Below are 22,630 nucleotides of genomic sequence, written 5' to 3' on the forward strand. Positions count from 1 at the left end.
GGGCGTGAGTTGTACAGAATCACGAAACTACTATCCCTCTCATCTAGGCTGGGATCTCCTGGGATCTGCCAGGGATCTCCAGCTGGCAGGTTGTGAGCTGAATAGCTCCTGACTGTGGCCCAGAATAGGGCTGAGACAGCTTCCAGAGAATGAAGGTTTTGGACTCTTAGTGCTGTTTTCTGTGCCTTTTCGTCATTTTGGGGACCTGAGAAGCCCTTTGACCAGGTCAGTGCTGGAAGACCCACTCAGAAGCTCAGTCGGGTATGGTTTTATTGGCCATGTGAATAGTGAACACAAATCGAAAACCACTACCTGATCCTCTGCCACTGCATGTCAGAGAGGAGAAAAGAGAAGCTTGGCTCCAGGCTAGATATAGCAAGGACCCTTGGGGCAGCTGGGTCGCCAACTCTGGAGTTTCTGGAGCTACGTCCAGAACAGTACATGCCAGTGTCCCAGTCCCAGTGTCGCAGTCCCAGTGCCCCTGCTCCAACCCTAAGGACTCGGATACCTCTGGCCCTTTAACACAAAGCCGCCTCTTCTCGCAGAACTTGTTCCCATGGGGCTCCAAGCCCTTGCTTGGCCCCCACCTTCATTAATGTCTCTCATTTACGCTTCCCAGCTTCCTCCTGGCTCCAAATGAGAATGTGATAACCTAGGAGGAGTGAGACCAGTCTGACTCGCACCATCCATTATCAGCCTCTGAAAACTTGGGGCTGGCGTGGGGAACCTAGGACTTGGTAAGGAGATACCAGGAAACTGGGCAGCAGCCAGGCATTGCTGTGACCAAGACAAAGCAAGAGGGATGGAGGGCCTAGGCCAAAGAGCCCGCTGTCCCCTGGTCATCATCTTTACTGACTATGACCCTGGGGTGAATGGAGCAGCACTAAGCTGAGGTTAACCTGCCCTGAACCTTGGGGAGTAGGGTGGGCTTTACCAGCCTGAGATTCACTCACCCATCACAGAGGCCAGTGTGTCCCCCATGGGATTGAACTCATTGAGCTGCAGAGACAAGGGGATAAGCATGAGGAGGGAATGAGGGTACTGGGAGAAGGGCACATAAGGATTAATTTCTGGTCATTTTTGATCCAATAAGGTAAGGTGAATCCCTGCTTCCTCCCATTATTATTTGAGGGCCCAAGCCTCACCGACATGATACCAGAAGATTCTGGGTCATACAGCTGATACATCATCTTTCCTGAGCTTCCGTCAAACACATCGATCGTCCTTAATTCATGGGAGGTACAACTTTTGAAATTAGGATCTGGGTATCGGCCCACGACAATGAGGTTGTACCGAGGATGCCAGGTTGCCTAGGAGATGGAGAGGCAGGTCACAAGAGTAAACGCAGAACACTGTCAAGAGGGACATCAAAAGTATCTTTGCCACTAACAACACTTGTTCATACAACTGCCAACAATTTAATAATGGAGATAAGACCTACATGAAACAACAGGAATGGTTTTCAAGTGCGTGCGCATCTACCGTTGCAAATTTAAAATCCCCAGCTGGCCTCCCTGACCCTTAGGACACCTTCAGGCCTTCTCTCTCCTTTGCATTTCCTGAGATCATACCAACTGATAAATGTTTTAACATCAGCCCGACCCAGACATGAACCAAAGAGGTAAGCCTACAAAGCGAAAAGCCTCCGGTAAGCAAAAACAAATAGGACCTAATAAGTTCTGAAGTAATCCCACTACTCTCCCTCCATCAATGTCAATGAGTTGAGTAGAAAATGGCTAGTGACTGAAGAAGGGGAGGACACCTGTGTTCCTCAGATCACCCTGCTCAAAACAGATCTGGCAGCTGTTGGAATGACAGAACTTGATGGGATTTTCCCAAGAAAGCTTTTCAAGGAAGTTCTGAAGGAGAAAAGACATGGTTAGCAGGAAGGAAGAAGTGCTACCGGCAGTGGCTTGGAAATAAGTCACAAACAAGTCACACCTGGGATGCTGTTGGTTGGGCTGGCTGGATACCAAGTGGGAGATAAGGAAGGAAGGATCCATGGGGAACACCAACTGCTAAAGGACCCTGATGTTACTGAGAGCTTGGATTTGATCTGAGGTACGTGGGGGCCACTCTACTACCAAGTCATCACTGTTTACTGAGTACTTACTAGGCGCTAAGCATGTTGCCACGTGCTTTAAGTATAAGGATTTATCCTCACAACAACCTTGTCAGGCAGATACCATTATTCGCTTTTTATAGACCAGGAAACTGGGATCCAAAATTTGAGTAATTTGCTCAAGGATTCTAACCCCGGGGGTGTCCGCCTGCCTGAACTATGCTATACTGACTAGAGAAGTACAGGCATGAGATCTGGAGGTCTGAAGAGGGGCTGTGGTTCTAGGAAAGAATATATACTAGTAAAGCAGAAGGACTGGCAGAGTTCAGACTGGGGCATGAGCAGGAAAGAATCACAGGACTTGAAGACTGTAAGCCTTAGGGACTGAGGCCAGAGAAGCCGCTAATGAGGGCTAAGATTAGCTTGCAGATCAGCTGCACACACAGGTAACTGAAACTAAGGGCAGAACCGAGGGTTAGGATCTCAGAAAGTGCCCACAGTGAGATCTGGGCTGCGTGGAAAAAACTCAGGGAAATAAGCTTATCAAAGAGACATGAAGAAAACTCAGCAAAATGGGATCACAGAGCTGGACAAAAGGTGCAGAGAGAGCCAGAGAATAAGAGATTGCTTTGTGTCAGCACAGGAAGAGGTCTAGCATTGAAGGCTTCTGTATCTGCCCCCTTCTCCCCACCCTGGTAGACCTGATCCATCCCACGATCACAGCTCCCTTCCCTCCATTACTTACCTTGATGGGTGTCAGGTGCTGGAAGTGGCGATGAGGGTGTGGGATCAAGCTTGGGGGGCAGTCCCACTGGGAGGCAGAGTAAACACGGATCTCACTCTTCTGGTCAGTGGTCAGGAGCTGGGCACCGTCGGGACTGAAATGAGCTGGCAAAGTGAAAAGCCCCTGAGCTCAGGGAACCACGGGCCCCCTGTTGTCCTGGCCCTCACAGGTCTCTTGCAGGGGCACCCTCCCTCCCTCTCCTTTCTAGAGACAGGTGGAAGGGAGGTGAATCTGGGCTGCGAACAAAAACATCCTAGAGGCTCAGCAGCTGATACGAGCAGCTAGAGTCAGAAAGGCTTCAGGACTTCAGCTTGGCCGATGCTATCAGGGGTATAAAGGTTTGGCCTAGTGGCTTCTACACTTTGAGGGAAAACCCCTGAAGCAGTCGGGTCAGCAGGGTCTGCAGGAAGGACGAGGTCTGGTATATCACACCTGCGTTGACGGGATGCCTGTGCAGCAGCGAGTAGAGGAAGCTGGATTTCCCTCTAACCTGGCGCAGGTCCCAGATTTTCACTGTTTGATCTACGGAGGCTGTGGCCAGGAACCAATCACAGCACGGGTTCAGGGCCACGTGGGTCACTTTCTTTTTGTGCATTCTCAGATTCCAAAGCTGCAGAGAAGAGCTCGGTTCAGGTGGGGGGTGCAGAACCGAGGCTGGGGGTCAGGGAGGGAAGGGGAGGACCTAGGCTCCAGAGAACGCACCTCCCTGCCGTCCATGTTCAGCAGGATCACGTTCCCCACGTTATCTCCTGTGACCACCACTCGGCTTCTGACAGACACATCCAGGCTGCAAAACCAGAAGCTGGAGGGAGAGACTGTGCTGTAAGATTCTTGGGGACAGAGGCAAGTTCTATTTATTCACTGTTGCAGCTCACGTATATTAGACAATAAATATTTGTTGAATGAATGAATAACTTGTCGTGGACTCCCAGTGAGGAGCACTCAGACTTGTCTACCATCCCCACAGAGGTTATGGGGGTGGTGGGGCTCAGAAACTTGTCCAGTTACTGCCGGGCCCAGGATCCTCAGCTACTCAGAGTCCCTGAAGCAGCCAAACCCAGAGCCATAACGCAGGTCCCCAGGCGGGCTTGCCCCCTTCAGCCCTGGGTCCTGAGGAAGACTCAGGTATTGCTTTCTCCCTTCACCCTCCACCCTTGGTCGGGCCAAAGGAGATGTGACACACCAAACAGGGACTGCCCAGCTCTGTTCCTCACAGCTGGCTAGAAAGGAACTTCTGCCCCCTTCTGAGCATTCAGGGGGAAAGGCACACACAACTCAGAAGCTGTATCTTGCTCTTTTGTCCCTCAGACTACATGATGTGAAGAGATGGGGTTGGAGGGTGCTTCAGGGATCCTGATACCCAGCCAGGAGAGCTCAGATTCACATTTTTTTCCCTCAAATCCTTGCTACACTGCCTTTTGCATCCCTTGTGAACATCTTGCAGGGGGAGGGCTTCTTGTGGAAGAGTAAGTCTATTCTATCACCTGTCCTATTGCTCCTGTATTTCTTACCCCTGTGGGGCAGCCCAGTGCTAGTTAGACCCCCACACCCCCAAATACTTAGGGAGCAGAGTCATGTCTCTGGCTAGAAATCAAAGTGACAAGCATTTTGTAATTTCTCCAGCCACTTGCTCTTGGGGAGTCCAGAGTGCTATAGGGACATGATTATATCCATTTAAGCTTCCATCAAGGAACTGGTCAGGTCATTACATCCCAGTGAATGCAAGGAATGGAATCTTAAGTTCTTCATTCCTGGTCCAGGCTTTAAGTGGCTTTCTAGACAAATGCCATGTTGACTTGTCCAGTGAGAATCAAGGTCTAGTCTAATACAGGAATGACTGACAGAAGAGTTGAAGCTCCAGAACCGCTCCCTGAAGCAGTAACCCACCTGGCCCAGAGTAAGAGCAGCTAAAGAAAAAGACTGAGAAAGACAGGGAAACGTGGAAAGGAGCTAACACCTTTCCTTTCTTCCCCGTGCCAGGTTTGGGTGAAAGAAATGGGACCTGGATGCTCTCGCCAGAACTACACCGAGAGCCTAGAAGCCCTTTCCCCTCTGAGTTAAACTACTCACTTGCAGGTGCCTGAGCTGGCAAAAACTCGGAGAGTGTTGCCTTTAAAGTCTTGCAGCCTAGTTGTTCCCTCCATTGAGGAGGTGAAAAACTGGTTGGTATTGAGAGGGTTAAACTTCAGCCCAGTGATGCTCCCTCCAGCTCCAATCTAACACAAGGAAGAAAAAAGCCAGTGAGTGACAACGGCCCAGGAAGAGGACCAGGCCTGGGTGCACATACTCCGCTCAGACACAAGAGCCAGCCAGACTGCACTTGGGGCCAGGCCAGCTTAGATGCCTAGACAGTAGGATGCTCTCCACAGTACTGTTTCTTAAGGTTTTAGTTTTAATTTCATACTTTTTAATTAACATACAGTAAATTTGTTGTTTTTGGTATACAGTTCTATGAATTTTAACACACGTATAGATTTGAATAACCACCACCAAAATTAGGGTGCGGGACAGTTGTGTCACTTCCCCCAAAATCCCTTGTGCTCTCCCATTGTAGTCCCATCCTCCCCCCAACTCCTGTCCCCTGGCAACCACTGATCTGTTCTCCATCACTATACAGTTGTTTTGCCTTTGACAGACTGTCATATAAATGAATTATACGGTATGCAGCCTTTTGAGACTGGCTTCTTTCATTTCCCTCAGTGTAATGCCCCTGAGTTTCATCCAACTTGCTGTCTGTATCTATAGTTCATCCCATTTTATTGCTGAGTATTCCATTGTGTGAATGTACCATAATCTGTTTATCATATAACTGCTCTTTTCAGAAGAGCTTCAGCTTGGAACAGTGGCTGGGTTAGGAGGGCTGATGTCAGATCTGAGCTCCTTCCTGTTTTTTCCAGACATCTCAGACAATGATGATGAAAATAATCATGACATCAGTAGCATAACCTTATTAAGTGTTTATTATATATCAAGCACTGTTTTAAGAACTTTACATCCTCAAGGCTCTTCCTCCACTTCTCCCGTATGCTGTTGCTATCCCAGCCTTAGTTCTACAAGGCCTCTTACACAACATCCACTTAACTCAATCAGCATACTAACTGGTACTTTTCATTCCCTCTCTAAAACATTCTGATGCCCATGGTTCACCAAACCCTGCTGCTATATGATAATCTGCTCCCACTAGCTGAGTTCTATGCTTACGAAGGGTTAGTTGTGTTTGTTCTTAAACCTATGTATGCCAGTTGTAGTTTGTATTGTAATCATGTAATTTAATTTACATGATGTGATTTATTAAACATTTAAACTTTAAACACTTAAAACATTTCATCAAACGTAATTTAATTAAACTGATGAAATATGTGCAAAAAGAAAGACTATTGTTATTTCTGTGAAATCCATATGAACACTTTGGAAAAACTAGATAAAAATGATTTGCTAAAAAAAAAATGATTTGCTAAAAATAATAGTTGTTGAATTAAGCATGGGTGAGATACTTATAAACAATTAGGGTGGGAAACAGTAATAAAAATTTAAAAAGAATCTGCAATCAGATTGCTCCACAACTAATTTTAAGTTATGTCTCCACTTTTGGGGAATGGAAACTAGACCCTATAAAAAAGGCATTATGGATATGGTTTATGTAAGACCAGGTGAACCCTAATCAGTGAACACTTACTCCAAGAAAAGGACTGGCCCTATGTCAAAGCGTTAGTAATAAACACATGTAAACAGTTTAAGGTAAAACGCATGAGCGTTCTAGCAAGGGTGGGCTAAATGGTTATGACCAGCTCTTGCACTGAGAAGGACTAACCAAACCTGGACAAAATATGAAAAAGAGATATGTTTGAGACTTCCAATTCCAGTGATGGTGGGTTAGCTGGTGTCAGGCCAACCTTCTGTCAAGAAAAACTAGAAAAGACAGAAAAAATACATGTTTTCAAAGGAAAGTCTGAAGTCAACGAAGAGCTATCAAGGCATCAAGGACTTGAAGAGAAGAGAGAGAGAAGAGAAGCAGAGAGGTACGCCTGACATTTCGATGCTGCTTTTCCTCTTGAGTCGTATGCAGATAAGAAAGTGGTGGCTGAGAAGCTGAAGAGAGGTTCTGTCCGTCTCAAGAGGGGCAAAAACTGGAGTTCAGACCTGTCAAGGAGGAGAGGTCTTGGGAAAAACCCAGCTTTTAGCTAGGATCCCCGAAACCCTAAAAATAAGAGCAAACTGGAAACAGACCATCCCTCACAAAGACTGAAGTCCAGATTCAAATCATTTCAATCGCTGATCAGATTAAGATGATCTGATTCCACCTGACCTGCCTGCCAGAGGAAGGAAATTCTTTCTGGAGGAAAATAACAGCACTCAAAACTTCAAATTATATCTCTACAAGTTTTTATATGCAATATTTGGCATCAAATCTAAAATTACCCAGAATATCAAATAACCAATAACTAAGAGAAAAAACAATAGTTGAAAGACACTCACAGGAGATCCAGGTATTGGTGCTATTAGACACAGGCTTTAAAATAATTGTAATTAGTATACATTTAAAAAATAGGCCTAATTTAAAAATGGACAAAGGGAATTCCCTCACGGTCCAGTGGTTGGGACTTGGCGCTTTCACTCCCGTGGCCCAGGGTTCAATCTCTGGTTGGGGAAGTAAGATCTGGCAAGCTGCACAGTGCAGCCAAAAAAAAAAAAAAAAAAATGGACACAGGATTTCAACAGACATTTCTCCAAAGAAGATACACAAATAGTCAGTGGCACATGAAAAGATGCTCAACATCATTAGTCATTAGGGAATTGCAAATCAAAACCACAATGAAATACTATTTCACATCCACTAGGATGGCTATAATCAAAAAGACAATTACAAGTGTTGTAAGACAGCCTATGGAATGGGAGAAAATACTGCAAACTATATATCTGATCAGGGGTTAATATTAACAATATATAAGGAACTCGGACAGCTCAATAGCAAGAAAACAATCTGATTAAAAATGGGCAAAGGATTTGAATATACATTTTTCCAAAGAATATATACAGATGGCCAACAGGTATATGAAAAGGTGCTCAACATCACTAATCATCAGGGAAATGCAAAACTACAATGAGATATCACCTCACACCTGTTAGAATGACTATTATCAAAAAGACAAGTGATAACAAGTGCTGGCCAAGATGTGGAGAAGAGGGAACTCTTGAATACTGTTGATGGGAATGTAAATTGGTAGAGGCATTATGGAAAATAGTATGGAGGTTCCTCAAAAAATTTAAAATAGAACTACCATATGATCCAGTAATTCCATTTCTGGGTGTATATCAAAAGGAAATGAAATCAGTTTCTCAAAGAGTTCTGTCTTCCTGTGTTCACTGCAGCATTATTCACAATTGCCAAGATACGGAAACAACTTAAGTGTCTGCTGATGAATGAATGGATAAAGAAAATGTGGTATGTGTGTGTGTATAATGGAATACTACTCAGCCTTAAAAAAAAGGAAATCCTGCCATTTGCAACAACATGGATGAACATGGAGGACGTCAGACACAGAAAAACAAATACTGAATGATCTCAATTTCATGTGCAATCTAAAAAAGTCAAACTCACAAAGGCAGAGAGTAGAATAGTGGTTGCCAGGGGCTGGGGTGGGGGCAGGGTAATGGGGGGATGTTTGTCAAAGGGTACAAAGTTTCAGTTATTCTTGAGATCTAATGTACAGCATGGTGACTATAGTTAATATACTGTACTGTATACTTGAAATTTTCTGAGTAGATAAGTGTTCTCAGCACGCATGCGCGCATGCACACACAAAAAACTATGTAAGGTGATGGATGTTAATTAGCTTGATGGTGTAATCATTTCACAGTACATACATGTATTAAAACATCATGTGGTACACCTTAAATATGTACAATTTTTGTCAGTTAAGTGTTGGTGAGGATGTGGAAGAACTGAAGCCCTCCTACATTGCTGGTGGGAAAGTGAAATGGAGCAGTTGCTTTGGCAAACAGGCAATTCCTCAAAAAATTAAACATAGAGTTACCATATGACCCAGGAGATATATACACCCAAGAGATATATACTCAACAGAAATGAATATGTTGATGTAAAAACTTGTATGCAGATATTCATAGGAGCATATTCATAATGATAGTTAAAAAAGCTAAATATCAATGACTCAAACATCCATCTCAAGGAGCTGTAAAACAAACAAGAAGCTAAAACCAAAGAAAGTAAAAAAAAAGAACAGAAATTAATGTAATAAAACAAATACACTGTGGAAAGAATCAACAAAGCCAAAAGTTGGTTCCATGAAAAGACTAATATAATTAAATTGATAAATCCCTGGTGAGAATGACCAAACAAGAAGGCACAAATAACCAATTTAATGAATGGAAAAGATTATCAATATACATCTTAGACATTTTAAAAGATAATAAGAGGACATCATAAACAATCTTTTGCCAATAAATTTGAAAACTTAGAGTTAATAGTCAAATTCCTAGAAAAGTACAAACTTGCCAGACTGACAGAAGATGAAAAAGAAAAATCTGAATATGCTGGTATCTATTAAAGAAATTGAGTCACAATTAAAAACTTTCTTGCAAAGTAAATTCCAGATCCTAATGGCTTCAGTGGTGAATGTACTAAATATTTAAGGAAGAAACAATCTTTTTTTTTTTAAACTTTATTTTCAAACTATCTCAAACTCATAGAAGAGTTGCAAGAATAGCACAAAGAACTGTTTTTCCGGAACCATTTGATAATAAATTGCCAACATGATGTCCCATCACACTCAAATACTTTATTGTGTACTTCCTACAAGAATATCCTCTGACATAGCCACAGTAAAACCGTAAAACCACCAAAACTTAGTGGTATCTAAAGTAGTTCAAGCTCATAGAAGCAGAAAGTAGAACTGTGGTTGCCAAAGGCTGGAGGGAAGGGGAAATGGTGAGTTGTTATTCAGTGGGCACAGTTTCAGTTTCACAAGATGAAAAAGTTCTAGAACTCTGTTGCAAAACAATGTGAATATAGTGTTAGTGCACTGAAAAATGCTTCAGATGATACATTTTGTGTTATGTGCTTTTCCCACAGTTTTTAAAAGAAGCAGTATCACTTGCTAGAAATATAACTGTAAAGGTAAAAGAGTGAAAAAAATAACATTTAAATGAAAAAATCGACTATAACTAATAAACCAAAACAAACAAAAAACAGTGTAGTTTACCACATTAATAGAATAGAGGAAGAAAATCATTGCTGACCTCAAGAGACAAAAAAGTATTTGATGAAATTCAATTATCATTCACGATAAGAGCTTCTGGCAAACTATGAATAAAAGAGGAACTTAATCTGATAAAAGGTATTTAAAAACAAGTTTTAAAAACAAACAAGCTCTTAGGTATATACACAAAAGAACCGAAAACAGTTCTAACAAAAACTTGTACATGAACATTCATGGCAGCTGAATCGTAACAGCAAAAGGCAGAAACAATCCAAATGTCCATCAACAGATGAATGACAAAACAAAATTTGGTATATTCATACAATTGAATATTATTCAACTACAAAAAGGATAACATGGTTGAACCCTGAAAACATTATGCTAAGTGAAAGGAGTCAGACCCCAAAGGACAAATATTTATTGTATGATTCCACTTATATGCAGTACCTAGAATAATCAAATTCAGAGACAGAAAACAGATTACTAGGGCTGAAGGGAGGGGTAATAGAGAGTCATTGTTTAATGGGTACAGAGTTTTATTTGGGGATGAAAAAGTTCTGGAGATGGATATTGATGATGGTTGGACAACAATGTAAATGTACTTAGTACCACTGAGTTGTATGCTTTAAAATGGTTAAAATGGTAATTTTCATGTTGTGTATATCTTATCACAATAAAAAGTAGCAGAAACCTTGTTTAATGACAAAAAATAAAAGCCTTCTATAATCAAGAATAAGACAAGGGGCTTCCCTGGTGGCACAGTGGTTGAGAGTCCGCCTGCCGATGAGAGGACACAGGTTCGTGCCCTGGTCCGGGAGGATCCCACATGCTGTGGAGCGGCTGGGCCCGTGAGCCATGGCGGCTGAGCGTGTGCATCTGGAGCCTCTGCTCCACAGCGGGAGAGGCCACAACGGTGAGAGGCCCGCATACCGCAAAAAAAAAAAAAAGAATAAGACAAGGATGTCTGTTATAGCCAACATTCAACAAAGTAGTAGAGGTCTTAGCCAATGGAATAAGGCAAAAAAAGAAGTGAAAAAATGGTAAAGTGAGAATTCAAACTCTCATTTATTTGTAGATGACAAAACTGTGTAGGAAAAAAATTTAAATCCTCAGAGAAACTATTAAAATTAGTTAAGTATGAATTTCTACTTCCAGCTATGATGGAGTGTCAGAAACCAGATATATCCTCCTGCCTTACACAACTAAAAAAAAATGAAAAAATACATGAAATGAGTTTTCAGACATTGGGCAACAGGCAGCACAAGACAAGAGGGAAAGAAATGAGGCAGCCCTGCAATTGTCCCAGCTTACTGCTTGGAAAGAGTATCCAGGCTGCAGCACAGGGAGAGAGGACCCAAACAGCCTAATAGTCTCATTAAGCTGAGGTGACAAGTTGGGAAAGCCAACGGGGCAAGAATTTGTGGGGGAGAATGCTGGAGGGGGAGATATACAGAGAGAGCATTCTGGAGATTTTCAGAGGGGTCCCCTCAGGCCTTGGAGTAAATATTGTTGGGTAAATATGTATAAGGAAACTACATAAGGCTGAGGTAAAACCACCAGAAGTGAGTAGAAGGAGAAATCCTCAGAACAGTCTGTATTCTCACCAACCAGAATGAAAAAATTCTTAACATACAGAACATTGAGTAGAGTCCTCAGAAGGGTACTGCCTCAGGGTGAGGTCAACTCACATCTAAACTACAGGCTGCCTTAGACCCATGCTAACTGGAGTAGGTTGAATAATGGTCCCCCAAGATGTCCATGCCCTGATCCCTGGAACCTGTGAATATTACTTTAGATGACAAAGGGACCATTTTTAAAGCAGCCAAAAGAAAAAAAGAAAAATCACATGAAGAGGAACATAAGAATGAGAGCAAACTTTGCATCAGAAATTATCTTTAAAGTACTAAAAGAAAAAAAAAAGTCCTATGAACCTAGAATTCTATACCCAGCAAAATTACCTTCAAAAAAAAAAAAAAAGGAGGGGGGGGCAAAATAAAGACGTTCTCAGACAAACAAAAGGGAAAAAAGCATCACCAACCAACCTACATTACAGGAAATGTTAAAGGAATCTCTTTAAGCAGAAAGAAAATGGAAAATGTTACCAAAAGGAAGTCTGGATCATACAAAGGAGTGAAAAGCCCTGGAGATGGCAAATATGTGGGTAAATATTGAAGTTTTTTTCTCATTTAAAAAATATCTTGGGACTTCCCTGGGTCCAGTGGTAAAGCATCCACCTTCCAATGCAGGGGACACAGGTTCGATCCCTGGTTGGGGAACTAAGATCCCACGTGCCATGGGGCAACTAAGCCCGTGCGCTGCAACTACAGAGCTCGTGCGCCTCAACGAGAGAGCCTGCCTGCTGAAAACTAAAGAGCCCATGTGCTCTGGAGCCTGAGCGCCACAACTAGAGAGAAGCCAACGTGCCACAACAGAGCCCGCACTGCAATGAAAGATCTCGTGTGCCTCAACGAAGATCCCGCATGCCCCAATTAAGTCCTGACGCAGCCAAAAATAATAATAAAGTAAATATTAAATAAAAATTAAAAAAATATCTTTAGGGACTTCCCTGGTGGTCCAGTGGCTAAGACTCCACGCTCCCAATGCAGGTGGCCTGCGTTCGATCCCTGGTCAAGGAACTAGATCACATGCTACAACTAAGAGTTCGCTTGCCACAACTAAAGATTCCGCATACCGCAACAAAGATCCCATGTGCCACAACTAAAACTCAGTACAGCCAAATAAATAAATAAATATTTATAAAAATAAATAAAAAATATCTTTAAAAGATACCTGCCCTGCAATCCAGCTATTCCACAACTAGGTATTTACTCGAGAAAAATGAAAACATATATCCCTACAAAGACTTGTACATGCATGTTCACAGCAGCTTTATTTGCAACAGTCAAAAACTGGAAAAAGTCCAAATGCCCTTCGACAGGTGAATGGATAAATAAACTGTGGTATATCGATACACTGGAAAACTACTCAGAAAGAAAAAAAATACTACTGATACATGCAAAAATGTAGATGAATCTCAAATATTTATACTGCATGAAAGAAGCCCAAAAAAAAAAGAGTATATATTGTATGGTGCCATTTATATAAAAGCCTTGAAAATGCAAATTTATCAATAGGGATAGAAAGTGGATCAATGGTTTTCAGGTGTCAGAACAGAGGGAAGAAAGGGATGGATTTCCAAGGTGTGTGAGGAAACTTCGGGGGTGATGGATATGTTCATTATTTTAATTGTGGTGATGGTTTCATGGTTGTATACGTATGTCAAAACTCATCAAATCGTACACTTTAAACATGTGCAGTTTATCATATATTAGCTATATCTCAATAAAGATTTAACAAAAAACAGAAACAAAAAGATAATTGTGTAAAGCAAAAATAAAAATGTAGGGTTTATAACATATGTAGAAGTAAAATGTAGGACAATGACAGAAGGGAGAAAACAGAAGTAAATATATAGTTGTAAGAGTCTTACAATACATGTGAAGTGGTATAACATTATTTGAAGGTTCTCTCTTACATTAAAGATGTACATTGTGGGGAATTCCCTGGTGGTCCAGTGGTTAGGACTCCTCACTTTCACTGCCAAGGGCCCAGGTTCAATCCCTAGTCAGGGAACTAAGATCCCACAAGCTGTGTGGTCAAAAAAAAAGAGATGTACATTATAAACCCAAGAACAACTACTAAAAGAGAGAAAAGAGAAAGGAAAAGAAGTGTAACTAATAATCCAATAGTGGAGATAAAATGGAATCATAAAAAGTACTCAACCAAAAAGAAGACAAGAAAAAAAGAAAAATGGAGCAAAGCAATGGGACAAATAGAAATATAAGATAACAGACTTAAACCCAATCATATTTATAATCATATTAAATGTAAATGGTCAAATGCTCCAATTAAAAGGTAGAGATTTGGGGTTTCCCTGGTGGCGCAGTGGTTGAGAGTCCGCCTGCCGATGCAAGGGACACGGGTTCGTGCCCTGGTCTGGGAAGATCCCACATGCCGCAGAGCAGCTAGGCCCGTGAGCCATGGCCGCTGAGCCTGTGCGTCCGGAGCCTGTGCTCCGCAACAAGAGAGGCCATAGCAGTGAGACGCCTCCGTACCCCCCCCCCAAAAAAAAAAAGGTAGAGATTGTCAGATTGGATTTTTTTTTTTTTGGCTGTGCCACCATGTGGCTTGTGGGATCTTAGTTCCCCAACCACGGACTGAACCCAGGCCCTCAGCAGTGAAAGCACCAAGTCTTTTTTTTTTTTTACATCTTTATTGGAGTATAATTGCTTTACAATGGTGTGTTAGCTTCTGCTTTATAACAAAAAGCACCAAGTCTTAACCACTGGACCACCAGGGAACTTCCCACAGGTTAACTTTATTTTAAATGAAATTTTTTAAAAAATTACTGAGATATTGACGTATAACACTGTATTAGTTTTAGGAGTCCTAACCACTGGACTACCATGGAATTCCCAGATTGGATTTTTTTTTACATGCTATCTACAGGAAGCTCATTTATATACAAATACACAAATACATTAAGAATAAAAGGATGAAAAAAAAGATATACAATGCAAATACTAATGATAAAAAAGCTGCAGTGGCTACATTAATATCAAACAAAGATTTCAAGACAAGAAATATTACCAGGGGTAAAGGGAGACATCACACAATGACAAAGTTGTCAATTCATCAAAATGACAAAATTTTAAACGTGTAAGCACCTAATAACAGAGTTTCCAAATGCTTGAAGCAAACACTAAAGGAAAATAGACAGAACCACAATTTTATAGTTGAAGATTCCAATATTCCTCTCTCAATAATTGATGAGACATAAAATCAATAAGGATACAGAACATTAAGAAAAAAAAAGATACAAAATATTTAAACAACACTATCAACCAACTTAACCTAACTGACATTTAGAGAATAATTCACCCCAAAACAGGGACTTCCCTGGCAGTCCAGTGATTAAGACTCCATCCTTCCACTGCAGGCAGCATGGGTTCTATCCGTGGTCGGGGAACTATGATCCCACATGCTGCGTAGTGCAGCCACAGGAAAAAAAAAAAAAAAAAATTCACCCCAAAACAGCAGAATACACATTTTTTTTCAAATGTATATGGAAAACTCACTAAGATAGTCCGTATGCTCAGCCAAAATACAAATAAAAAATATAAAATGACTGGAAATCACGTAAAATGTCTTTTGTTCGTAACAGAATTGAACTAGAAATCAATAACAGGGAGGTATCTCAACAATGCCCAAATATTTGGAAATTAAACAGAATACTTCAGAATAACCCATAGGTCAAAGAAGAAATCATAAAGAATTTGGGGGGGTTCCCTGGTGGCGCAGTAGTTGAGAGTCCGCCTGCTGATGCAGGGGACACAGGTTCGTGCCCTGGTCTGGGAGGATCCCACATGCCTCAGAGCGGCTGGGCCCGTGAGCCATGGCTGCTGGGCCTGTGCGTCCGGAGCCTGTGCTCCGCAGCGGGAGAGGCCACAACAGTGAGAGGCCCGTGTACCGCAAAAAAAAAAAAAAAGAATTTGGAAAATAATTTGAACTGAATGGAAACAAAAACACAACAAAATCTGTGAGATGCAGTTAAGAAATAGAGGGAAATGTATAGCATTAAATGGTTATATTAGAAAAGAAAGGTCTCAAATAAACAATTCAAGTTTCTATCTTAAGAAACCAGACAAAGAAAAGCAAATTATACCCAAAGTAAGCATAGGAAAGAAAATAATACAACAAAAGTCAACAAAAAAGAAAACAGAATAACAACAGAGAAAAAAAATCAATGAAACTAAAAGCTGGTTCTTTGAAAATATCAACAAAATTGATAATCCTCTAACAAGACTGATTAGGGAAAAAAAAAAGAAGACACAAATTACCAATATCAAGAAATATGAGGGGGCTTCCCTGGTGGCGCAGTGGTTGGGGTTCCGCCTGCCGATACAGGGGACGCAGGTTCGTGCCCTGGTCCGGGAGGATCCCACGTGCCGCGGAGCAGCTGGGCCCGTGAGCCATGGCCACTGAGCCTACGCGTCCGGAGCCTGTGCTCCGCAACGGGAGAGGCCACAGCAGTGAGAGCTCCGCGTACCGCAAAAAAAAAAAAAAAAAAAGAAATATGAGGGAGGACATTACTACAGATCCTATGGATATTAAAAGGATAATAAGGGAATACTATGATCAACTTTACACCACTAAATTCAAAAATTTAGATAAAGTGGACAAATTACTTGAAAGAAACTACCAAGCTCCTTCAAGAAGAAATAGATAACCTAAATTGCCCTGTATCTATTAAGAAATTGAATACATAGTTAGAAACCCTCCAACAAAGAAAACTCCAGGCACAGATGGCTTCACTATTAAAAAATTTAAGAAAGGAATAGTACCAATTCTATACAAATTATTCCAGAAAATTCAAGTGGAGGGAATACTTCCCAACTCTTTACATGAGGTCTACATTACCCTGATACCAAAACCAAAGGCATTACCAAAAAAAGGAAATAAGATATATATTTTTTAATTTTATTTATTTTAATTTTTTAATTAAATTAAATTTTTAATTAATTAAATTTTTATTTTAATTTTATTTATTTATTTTTGGCCCAGTAGCATGTGGGAATCTTAGTGCCCCAACCAGGGATCGAACCCGCGCCTCCTGCAGTGGAAGCATGGAGTCTTAACCACTGGGCCGCCAGGGAAGTCCAGGAAATAAGATATTTTTAAGTGGTCGTCATCTGGTACAAGATGACTAAACTAGGATATGATCTAATAAGTAAAATACAACAGATTCTAGGATAGAATATTTACATAAAAATATAAGTAGAAGAATGGGTGTGTATAACAGTATATACACGCACATAAAGATGCCTCAAATGGGGATTTCAGGTAATAGTTACTTTATTCTTTATACTTTTTTCTGTATTGCCTGAATTTCTTACAATGAGCACAGGTCATTTTTACAATGAGAATAAAATAATCTTCATTTTGAAAATGTAATACATGTCCCCTTGCCAAGGGCCTGAAAGATTAAGATCAGAGCCAAGGTCAGATGACTAAAGAAATGACAAAATGAAGCACTGCTGCTCCCTCAGTCACTGGTCTCAAATCAACTTTCTGCCGTCAGTTCCTGGGAGTAAAAACAGACAGTTCTCCAGACCACCTACCCTTCTCCTGCTACAACCTAGTTCCCTACTAGTCACAGAGTTCAAATGCCCAGACCAATCTCCACAACAGTGTGTAAGGAAACTTCACTTAAATGCACATCATAATAAAGGGTGATATAAACCAAAAGCAGCTTCAGCCTGACACAAGTTCAAAGCAGTTATCATTCCCCTTTTTGTCAGGAAACTCTTCCCCTAGGACACTCTTAGGCTGTTTCTTAAAGTTCTCTATTCCCATGTCCTGGATGCCTAGGAAAAAAACCAATCTCCTCCTGCCTGAGCTCTGGGTTCTGACTTCAACTTAAAGCTACCCCTCCTGGGGGTCACCTGTCTCACCAGCTGGGTAGACAGACCACCAAGTAATCCCCTGGCTGCCTTTCTTTGGGCTTCAGGCACTTATTTTCTTGAACACTGATCTCATACCTTGAATCCTAATCTTCAAGCCTGCCTAACCTGGCCTTTTCTGATGAGCTGCTCTCCAAACCCTCCACTTAAAAGAACTCATCCTGGGTTTACCTTTGGCCTCTAAACCTGAGGTAGAAAAACAGTGAGCTAATGCAGAATCCAGTTCACAAATGTGTTTTGTTTAGCTACAGAGCATGTTCAATTTCACTTAGTTCCCAACATTAAAAACCAGGATATTTTAAATTGAAACCCCTGAGTACTACCGGCGGGAATGTAAAATGGTACAGCCTCTATGGAAAACAGTATGGTGGTTCCTCAAAAAATGAAAAATAGAGTCACAATGTGATCCAGCAATTCCACTATGGGTACATAACCAAAAGAACTGAAAGCTGGGGCTCGAAGAGATATCTGTACAACCGCGTTCACAGCAGCATTATTCACAAAAGCCAAAAGGTGGAAGCAACCCAAATGTCCATCAACAGATGAATGGATAAACAAAATGTGGTACATACATACAGTGGAATATTATTCAGCCTTAAAAGGGAAGAAAATTCTGACACGTGCTGCAGCACGGATAAAACTTGAGGACACTGTGCTAAGTGAAATAAGCCTATCACAAACGTACAAATACTGTCTGATTCCACTTGTATGAGATACTTAGTCAAAATCATAGAGACAGAAAGCAGAATGTGGTTGCCAGGGTCTGGAGGGAAGGAGGAATGGGGAATTAGTGTTTAATGGCTACAGAGTTTCAGTTTTGCAAGATGAAAAAGTTCTGGAGACTGGTTACACAAGAATGTAAATGTACTTAAAGCCACTTAGCTGTAAACTTAAAAATGGTTAAGATGGTAAATTTTATATGTGTTTCATTACAATTTTTTAAAGTCAGAACATTTCAGTCTTCATGTGAAAAAATCAGATCTGATACCTCAGGACCTAGATTCCCACCTGTCAACCATCTCCAATTTACCACTAACCACCATCCTACATCATTCTTTTATCTGTCTGGCTTCTTTACGCATGTGAATTTGTGGCTCCTGCTCTAAACCCAGAGCATCACCTTTCACAGTATAGCCCTCCAATGTCAGTCCCCAGCTGGGCAAGCTAACGGTCTTGTCTTTGGTGGAGGGGCCAATACCCTCACCCCTCAGCGACTGATGACAAACACTAGCACAATTAAGAGCACCCCTAAAAAGCTCTATGCCAAACCTTGCCCCAAACACACTCTGCCTTTCCTCCTTTTCTCTCCATTTATCTAAATATTGTTCTTCCTCACTCCTCACTCATCTATGAAACCTCTATTGACTGTAATTCACAAGAGGTTCTTCCTTCTCTCATGTTCTGTATGTAGCATTTAGCATCTGTACTGCTGTATTGTTAGTTATCTTGTCGGTAGACATCCCACCTATCCAGTTATAGTCTAAGCCCCTCATTCATTCAACAAATACAAAGCAGCTATCTAGGCCAAACATTGTTTTAGGTACTGGGGTTACACTGGTAAATCAGAAAAACAAGGTCCCTGCCATCATGGAGCTTACCTTCCAGTGGGTAAAGACATACAAATAAGTAAAACATTTCAGATATTGATAAACATTGTGGGGGAAAAGTGAAGCAGGATAATGAGATAGGGAGTCATCAGTGATTAGGCAGAGCGGTCAGTAATAGCCTTTTTGAAAAAATATATTGAGCCGAGACCTGAATGATAAGAGGGAGCCAGCCATGAGAAAACCATGGGAAAGAGCACTCCAGTCAAAGGGAACAGCAAGTGCAAAGACTCAGCTTCAGGAATAGAAATAGCCAGTATGGCTAAAGCATAGGGAATGAGAAAGACAGTAGTACAAGATGAGGTCAAGGAGGTAAGAAAGGGCTTAGATTCTAGGTGATTTACGAGGGTGATCAATATTTCATACTTCCTAATATTTTAAGGGCAGGCGTTCAATAAAGAGTTGAGTATCATCACCATTGACCTGTTTGAAAATACCCAGTTATTTTTGATCCCAATTATCTCCTTGTTCCCGGATGACTTTTCATCCCTTCAACACACACTTCTTCAGCACTATCGTCTGGCACAGGGAACTGCTCACCCCTTTAATGAAGGTGGGTTTGTCCTTTATGCCAAAGTTCCAGAGCAAGATATCTCCCCCTTTGGAACCCACAGCCAGGGTGCTGGGGTGAGTTGGGTGCCACGCCAGGGATGTGGCCCTCCTGTCAAAAGGGGCAGCCTTTTGGAATATCCGGTAAGAAGCCAGAGAGTTCAAAAAGGACTGCTGGAGACCCTGATACAGAGAGAAAAAAATTAAGTTGAATTAAAACGTAAGGGTAAATTGCCAATCTCTGACTCCCGCATAGATAAGTGGGGTCAGGTCCTCCCACTAAAGGAAAAATAACTGCCTGACTCTGTGCATAAAAATATTTGCAACATACATGATCTAATCATGGAAAGCAAGGAGGCAGGGTGCATTCCTGCTGGGACGCCCTACAGCATAGGACTTCTACATGGCTGAGTGCCCAGTGGGCACTTCTACATGGCTGAGTGCCCAGGAGTCAACAAGATGGGGGTGATCTGACCACTCCGACGACCCCCTGAACCAACCCAGCATCTAATTTTGGACCATCCAGCAGTAAAAAAAAAAAAGGCACCATGCAAACCCTTGAGCTCTTCAGCCAGGAGACGCCTCACCTGCTGTAGTGATGGCCAGGCAGCTGTGCCCAGCTTATGCTGGTGGAGGGCCCTGACGATGCTGCATGGTGGCGGGACCCGCAGGCTAGCCAACCCCGCCCAAAGGCAGCCTGAGTCAAATCTTCTGCTAGGACCTGCCAAGCAGAACAGACACATATTTTCCGCTCCAATCTCACTCAAAGATTTTTCTGCTGAAACATCCCAAAAAGAAAGCCTTGTTCCTTCATTCGGCATAGACAATCTCTCTTATCATCTCCCAAGGTTTTTCCATGTTCTGCTCAGTCTCACCCAGCACAACAAATATATAGTGAGTAGGAATTCAGCCCCTTCCAAAAAACATTCCCCAAAATAGTACTTCTGAAGTGAAACTATGATCTTGCGGGGTTCCTGAGAACTGAGCCAAAGAAACACATGAGAACTGCAGAACTCTTCCCAGTTTGGGCTGGAAAACTAGTGATAGGGTTGGGTGACAATTTAAAAGTTATATATAAAGCACAATAAAAAGATTTTAGGACAGCATAGAAGTGACTTTTCGGGAAAAGCAGTTTCTTTAAATCCTATATTAAAATAATGTAGAGGTGACCAGTGGTTGGCCCTAAGTCCAATCTCTTCTCCTTAAAACCAGCAGGATCCATAGGGTCCGGTGTGGCGCTAAATTCTCTAGGCTACTTTGGGGAAGGCAGATCCACCTAGAATAGGAATAAAGCAACTCTGGATTACCAACATGTATTTGAGGACCTGATCTCTATGAATCCCGCCTCGTGACAACCGATTCTTTCTTCTCATGAACAAAAAAAACACTTCATCAACAACCCCCTGTCTTTGGAGTTCCCTACATTCCTTATAGCCCCAGGTTCAAGCCCCAATAAACCCCTAAGAATGAGTTTTCGAAGGAAGGAAGGAGGGAAATGGGAGGGTTTCCGCAGTTAAACCAAGGACATACAGCTAGCAATCGTGACTAGAGAAATTAAGTACACACACCACTAGGCAAAGTAGGATTATCTTAAGCAGTCCTCAGTGTGTAAAAATTCTGGTACAAACAAGGAATTTGAAAAGTCCGTTGTGTCTGTTGTAATGGAGCTCATCTGCCTCTTCCTGTCACCTGAGGGAGGTTAAGCCCAAGCTCTAAGGTGTCATAGCACCTGCAGACAAAATGCACAGCCTGAGGCGTTCATAATTTGGGACGGCCTCAGGGACCCAGGCGCACCCACCCCCCACTCCAGCCTCCTGTGTGAGAACCCCAAATGGCGGAATTAATTAAAGCAGCAGGCGCAGGCAGTACCGGGGCCCTTCAAACAGAGCTTCTTGGCCTCGGGCTCCAGCTCCCAGGGGCTTCTGTTCCTCTTGCTCTTGGGGCGCACAACCACCTCGGGGGTCTTCTGGGTTTCTGGGCGTTTCCTGGGAGCCATGGCGTCCTCCGTGCGAAGGGGTACTATGCCTTATGCCGAGATGACCGACGAAAGATTGAGAAGCTTCTGGGGAAAAACAAGGCGGGGACCACAGAACCCGCGGAGCCACAGGTAGGCCAACTAAGCCAACTTCCCGCCAAACAGGCTCACCGGCAAGGCGGGGGCGCGCGCGGAGAGATGGGAAGTGTGTGAGGGGAGGGCCTCATCCGCTCCCCAGAGAAAAGGGATACCGCCTACGTGTTGGCCCTGAGCTAGTCCAAGTCAGCTGACCTGCCAGAAATAAACATGGCCGTTGGTGTTCGGCCTCGCAACTTGAAGCCTCTTCAGACGCGGCGCTGCCAGGCCTCTGGGCCCCGCCCCCCGCCCCAGACCGGATGCTAATCAAGGCTTCGGCTCCGCCTTCTCCACCTTCTACTTGGCGACCACGCCCTCTCGGGTTGTGTGATTGGCTGATCCGTGAGTAGGCTTTGTAGAAAGCAAACCGCATCCCGGCGGTGGAAACCGAGCTGATTCTGCTTGCTGGCTTTGCGGTCGATGTCAATTGCTTATACTTCTCCAGCTTTGACGAATCCCAGCGTCTCTGTGGAGAGTGGTTGAAACTCGCAGCTTTTAATTAAAGTTTCCCCAAACCTGCTTAGTGTCCTCCTAAGGAGCAACCCGGGGCAGCGATGATGGGCCGGAGAGCGTGCGGCTAACTGCCCAGGCTGAGGTCTTGTGCCAAAGGCCATTGCAGTGAGCCTCATAGGCGTCCCACCCGGCCCGACAGGAGACAGCTCTGATGCACCCCGCTTTCTGCGTCGAGCCAGGCAGGAGATGGGGTTGGTCGGGAACTGCTGGTCCTTTCCTTCCACCGTCTAAGTCAGGTGCCAGGTGCTTTGGGAGAGTGACAGGAGAC

General features: G+C 42.7%; 1 protein-coding gene across 2 annotated transcripts; it reads right to left on the reverse strand.

The window, feature by feature from the left end:
* Positions 1 to 527: 527 nt before the first annotated feature.
* Positions 528 to 22,002, reverse strand: DDB2 (damage specific DNA binding protein 2). Of its 2 annotated transcripts, XM_079929919.1 has the most exons (10): positions 21,609 to 22,002; positions 20,327 to 20,460; positions 19,731 to 19,922; positions 4,917 to 5,062; positions 3,549 to 3,648; positions 3,279 to 3,456; positions 2,808 to 2,950; positions 1,146 to 1,310; positions 954 to 999; positions 528 to 652 (listed from the first exon to the last, which is right to left on the reverse strand). In XM_079929919.1, the coding sequence occupies exons 1-10, from the start codon at positions 21,733 to 21,735 to the stop codon at positions 603 to 605; spliced, it is 1,281 nt and encodes a 426-aa protein (XP_079786045.1). In that variant the 5' UTR covers positions 21,736 to 22,002; the 3' UTR covers positions 528 to 602. The 2 variants fall into 2 exon arrangements, with proteins under 2 accessions (XP_079786045.1, XP_079786044.1); XM_079929918.1 differs by lacking the exon at positions 528 to 652 and having other exon boundaries at positions 937 to 1,310.
* Positions 22,003 to 22,630: the final 628 nt, after the last annotated feature.

This window comes from Stenella coeruleoalba (genome assembly GCF_951394435.1).
Source record: "Stenella coeruleoalba genome assembly, chromosome: 8".
In the NCBI taxonomy this organism is placed as follows: Eukaryota; Metazoa; Chordata; class Mammalia; order Artiodactyla; family Delphinidae; genus Stenella; species Stenella coeruleoalba.